Source organism: Rhinoderma darwinii, chromosome 3 (assembly GCF_050947455.1).
Source record: "Rhinoderma darwinii isolate aRhiDar2 chromosome 3, aRhiDar2.hap1, whole genome shotgun sequence".
NCBI lineage: Eukaryota > Metazoa > Chordata > Amphibia > Anura > Rhinodermatidae > Rhinoderma > Rhinoderma darwinii.
Window position 1 is genome coordinate 93080972 of NC_134689.1, and position 6000 is coordinate 93086971.

Sequence of the window (6000 nt, forward strand, 5' to 3'; positions counted from 1 at the left end):
AGCTGTTAGAGAGGGTCACCCCCTCTTTCTAACGATTTAAATGCTGCGGTCTCTGTTGACCGCGGCATTTAACGAGTTAAACTAGCGGGATCGCGCTCGAGCGTGATGCCGCTAGTTACTCTGAGGTGTCGACTGTAACAAACAGCCAACACCGGCATTGTATGAAGCGGGTTCACTCCGTGAGCCCACTCCATACTTCCCCTACCCGACTTTGGCGTATGGATACATCAAATGTCAGGAATGGGTTAATATATATGACGCATTTTCCGTCTACGTAAATACTTTAAGACTGTCATTTCAAACGTTAAAGAGGCTCTGTCACCAGATTTTGCAACCCCTATCTGCTATTGCAGCAGATAGGCGCTGCAATGTAGATTACAGTAACGTTTTTATTTTTAAAAAACGAGCATTTTTGGCCAAGTTATGACCATTTTTGTAGTTATGCAAATGAGGCTTGCAAAAGTCCAAGTGGGTGTGTTTAACAGTAAAAGTCCAAGTGGGCGTGTATTATGTGCGTACATCGGGGCGTTTTTACTTCTTTTACTAGCTGGGCGTTCTGAGGAGAAGTATCATCCACTTCTCTTCAGAACGCCCAGCTTCTGCCAGATCACGCTGTGACGTCACTCACAGATCCTGCATCGTGTCAGACGAGCGAGGACACATCGGCACCAGAGGCTTCAGTTGATTCTGCAGCAGCATCGGCGTTAGCAGGTAAGTCGATGTAGCTACTTACCTGCAAACGCTGATGCTGCTGCAGAATCATCTGTAGCCTCTGGTGCAGATGTGTCCTCGCTCGTCTGACACGATGCAAGACCTGTGAGTGACGTCACAGCGTGATCTGGCAGAAGCTGGGCGTTCTGAAGAGAAGTGGATGATACTTCTCCTCAGAACGCCCAGCTAGTAAAAGAAGTAAAAACGCCCGATGTACGCACATAATACACGCCCACTTGGACTTTTACTGTTAAACACACCCACTTGGACTTTTGCAAGCCTCATTTGCATAACTACAAAAATGGTCATAACTTGGCCAAAAATGCTCGTTTTTTTAAAAATAAAAACGTTACTGTAATCTCCATTGCAGCGCCTATCTGCTGCAATAGCAGATAGGGGTTGCAAAATCTGGTGACAGAGCCTCTTTAATATATTCCCTCCAATGTGTTGGAAGCAGGAAAAATGGGCAAGAGTAAGGATCTGAGTGACTTTGACAAAGACAGAATTGTGATGGAAAGATAACTAGATCAGAGCATACCCTAAATGGCAGGACTTGTGGTATGTTCCCGATATTCAGTGTTCAGTACCTAACAAAGGTGCTCCAAAGAAAGACAACCGGTGAACTGGTGAAAAGGGTTATGGTCACTCAAAACTTGTTGATGCATGTGGGGAGTGAAGGCTAACCTATCTGGTCCGATCCCACACAAGAGCTACTGTAGCACAAATTGCCGAAGAAAGCTAACACTTGCTTTGATAGAAGTGCCCATGCTGACCCCTGTACACGGCCAAAAACACCTTCCATGGCCATGTTAGCATCAGAACTGCACCATGGAGCAATGATAGAAGATGGCCTAGTCATATGAATCACATTTTTATTTTTTACGGACAGCCCTGTGTGTGTACCTTGCTTACCTGGGGAACAGATGGCACCAGGGTGCATTATAGGGAGAAGGCAAGCTGACAGAGGCAGTGTTTGCTGGGATACCTCGGGTCCAGGCATTCATTTGGATGTAACACCATCCACCTTAACATTGTTGCAGACCAAGTACACCCCTTCATGGCAACAGTGTTCCTTAATGTCAGTTAGATATATATATATATATATATCACTGTATTAAACTACAAAGATATCCATGCGTCTTTTAAACCTGTTCATCTATACCATATAATGGCCTGGAACTATTAGGCTCTTATTTTAAATAGAGGGAGGACAGGTATTACTTTGAAATCTAGCTTATATTGAAGATCCTCAGCACAAATAGAGCTTTCTAAGGGAAACCAATTCCATTTCATTAGTCACCTCCGTCACTTTAGTTATGTAATGAGTATCACTCTTCTCACATCTGACATTGTTTACAGATGGAATGTAACCTTAACCATACACATTCACGCTCTTTGTATTTTTTACAAGATTACTTTTAAAAAGAGGTTTCTGTCAGGTTTCAAGGTGACTTCTCATGATATAAAATATTGTTATGAGAATATTTTAACTTATCTTTTATGACTTTGTCTTTATGATTCTAATAATTTGGGCTTTGGCTGCAACACCTCTGCAAAATGAAATTTCATTTCTGAATACCTTATAAATTATATTATGTGACACATGGGGGGAGATTTATCATAACTGGTGCAAATGAAAAGTGAAGCAGTTGCCCAAAACAACCAATCAAGCTGCAGCTTTTATTTATAATAGGATCTCTGAAAAATGAGAGTTGAAATCTGGTTGGTTGCTATGAGCAACTGCTTCACTTTGCACCAGTTTTTATAAATTTTCCCAGTTGACGATAAAATGAGGACTATGGCACACATGAGCTTTATAATAGAAATATGTACAGTACACAGAACTCAATTTTTCTGGTGCATTATACTTGATCTGAAACGGTATTGATGACACATGTACTGTGGTTTATAATAGAATATCTGTTATTATAAGTACTGAATGTTGTGCTCTAATGGCTTGACAAACAAACATGAGAAGGGTTAAAGGGTAACTAAACTTTCAGAAAACTTCTGACATGTCATAGTGACATGTCAGAAGTTTTGACCGGTGAGGGTCCGAGAACTGAAACCCCCACCGATCGCTAAAACAAAGCAGCAGAAGCGCTCGGGTAAGCACTGAGCCGCTTGGTTCCTGATCGGCTTTTCTCAAAAAGCCAAGGTAACGGTGTACGGACTCAATAGAAACTCTATAGGCCTTTACACCACGCTTAATTTTAGCGATCGGTGGGGGTCTCAGTTTTCAGACCCTCCACTGATTAAATCATAGTGACACATCAGAAGTTTTCTGAAAGTATAGCTACCCTTTAATGTTAGATTTGTTTCTTAAAGTGGTAATAAGTAACTTTAATTTAATAATGTAAACTGAGAAAAATGTGTAATTTATATTTTTTTTGCAGGACTACTCCCAGATGGTGTAGCATATGCTTGGATTACATGACCTGCAGAGCAAGGCTGTGGCTTCTTAAATATCTCCCAAAACAAAGCATTTGGACTTCAATGGTAAAGAAAACTGTGGCCGAAGCTCCAGATGAGGAGCGAGTTTTGCAGCCCCTTACATCACTGCCATCACAGCTTCAGGACACAGTAATAAAGTAAAAGTCTTTATTGTTTTCTTATACAGGGCCAAGGAGACCCTTCTGACATAGATACTGGTCACACATTCTTTGAGAATAAACAATCTCACATTTAGAAATTGAAATCTGTATGTGTCAATAAAATGCAGACTCCTGAAAGAAAAAAACTAGAAATAAAGAGGATGGAAATAAGAAAATATATATCTATATTATATAAACTGCTTAGAAAGATGATTAGATGATTTGTACTGTGAAATACTTTTCAACACTGTGAATGGAACTCATCACCCATCATCTATACGCCAATACATGTCTTCAATGTAAAGCATCACAACATCTACAGCAACTGTCAATGACTTGGATGTCATAATTCATAAGTGTGGGTATGATGAAAACTGTCAGCACTTTAATTTCGGGGCAAGTTTTCCATTATAGATACAATTCCAAGATATTTACATGTGTGACAGTTGGTTTCCTCAGTATAATATTTGACCTTATTCCGAAAAAAGGCACCTATAAAATGGTTCAAAGTATTTCTATTGTTAAGCTTACTGTGTATTATAATGACAATACATTTCCTCCATTTCTTTATGCATTGCAACTTGCTTATATATTAGTAATACACAGTATTTTATAAAAAAAACTTTTCTTAATAGGCATACTTTAAAGGAATAGTAAATGTAGAAAATACACCATTACATATCATATTTATTGTATAGGTCATAAAAGATGAACAATGTTTTCTATTTACATGTTTAAAAAAAAACCTATCCAGTGAATGGTTATGAGTTGACATATACTTACATAGTATAGCACCACCTGGTGTTCACATTTTTAGTAATGTGCATGTCCACCTAATAAGATGAGTGCTGGTAGACGCTTGAGGTCAGTCACTCTCCCCACAGCCAGGTGGAGCAGCCAAAAAGTATAGCTTTCAGCCCTGCTTGTCAGGGAAGGAGCAGAGCCTCTGCAGTAGCATGGCAGTATAGCTGAGAAGATTCCTTCTGCAGAGCAAGTAAGAAGGGACTATATCTTCTGATGCCAATGGGGGAAGGAGAATGATTATGCTCAGATATCCAGCAGCACTGATTAGCAGCAGGTCCTAGAGGGACACAGGGAAGCAGGAAAAAAAGGCTAACTTAAATTTTCTAATGCTAGAAACACTGCAAATTACTTTAAAACAGCTATTAACAAAACTGTAGTACTTTTGCTATGAAAATGGGATAACCCCTTCTCTTTCATCCTATTCTCATAGGAAGTAAGAAATATATAAAGATGTCTTCCATATGGGTCCCAGTAGATTAGCCACTTTTCTCATCTCCATATGTCTCTGGCTGCAAGGCAACTGGCTGCAGCAAAAGCCCTCCACCCCGCTTTGTTTGCAATAGGAGACACATAAAGCACTTTTCCTTCATGCAGTCCCACCCTATTAGCCAGGTGAAAATGAAAGGGATCAGGAGGAAATTAATACTTATGTTCTATGAGACTGTTGTTTCTTGAGCAGAAAACCCTACTGACTGACAAACCACAATGTTTGTCTCTCTTCCATTTACTTTTACCATTATTTTCTAGGTTTACTGTTCCCTTTAATTTGTTAAAAAGCTTAAAGTGGCTTCCACTGGAAGCATTATCTGACATTTTGTTTAGACATATCATAAGATGATATTGGTATGATCGTAGATACAGGAGCCCATAACAATGTACTGAATTAATGGGTGGCACACTCAGTGTCTGGTCTGGAAGAAACAATCTCAACAACTTTTGTAGCACTGTAAGCAAATAACTGACTAGAGCAAAGATGCTCTTTTTTTTATATTTCTCTGCTACAGTGCACATCTTGGCACAACCATCTTATAGTAAAAAGCAAATAACACAGGACACAACAAGAAAATCTGTGGAGGTTGCATTCTCCAGGATGTGGCCAGTATTAGCTGTGGAGACCAAGGCATAGAAAGAAAAAATTACTTAAAACATTATGTTCGTTTATCATGACAGACCCTGACATCAGAAGGACCCCACTAAGCTACTTGACGAAAATTGTAAGATGCAGCTAATTTAACCTTCATAAAATCAGGTACTGTCCATGTGCATATAGGGGACCATAAAAAATGGATTGGAGTGAAGAGCATACATCAGGCCAGTTGTGCGGGAAGAGTGGAAAAATTGGCCATAAATATATCAAGGGACACCAGGTGGACAGCAGAACCGATACCTGCACGGAACAGGGAACAAAGCACAGACATGGCACATGTGTGTCAAGCACTTATTCAAATATTTCCTAAATGCTTCAATGTAGAATTAAAAGTTAATTTTTCCTAAACTGTCTATCTAGCATTGTGTCCAACTGTTTCTTTTACAATAAACTGATTAGGATTTGCCTATCTAGACACGGTATGAGTTCAATATTTTCTATACTGTGGTTTCCTTTCCTGACATGGATGTTTTTTCTTTTGAATTTTACTTGCCACGCCATTGAGCATAGTTTAATACATTCAGTTTCATTGTAAATGCTCTATTGTATTCTCAGGAAAAAAGCAGAATTTCATCTTCTAAGCCTTTTGTGTATTTCATAGAATAGGTCATAGCAATGATAATTATGGCAAATCATCCCTTTAACTTCTGAGAATAAAGCATTCAAGGTGCCCCATGACTTCTTCCCTTAAAGTGAATCTTCTCTTTTTATAATCGTTTTTAATTCTCTGCTAACTAATTTCTC

General features: G+C 39.2%; 1 protein-coding gene across 2 annotated transcripts in view; it reads left to right on the plus strand.

Annotated features, from left to right (window-relative positions):
- Positions 1 to 3905, plus strand: part of HRH2 (histamine receptor H2) — a 102126-nt gene extending 98221 nt beyond the window's left edge. The window contains exon 4 of one of the 2 annotated variants that reach the window (XR_012882688.1): positions 3108 to 3183. Coding sequence is in view for 1 of the 2 variants with exons in the window: in XM_075860007.1 (XP_075716122.1) it covers positions 3108 to 3306 (199 nt within the window). In the remaining variant the exon portion in view is untranslated. Of the gene's footprint in view, positions 1 to 3107 lie in introns of both variants that reach the window. The other variant, XM_075860007.1, reaches the window with a different exon arrangement.
- The last annotated feature ends 2095 nt before the right edge of the window (positions 3906 to 6000 follow it).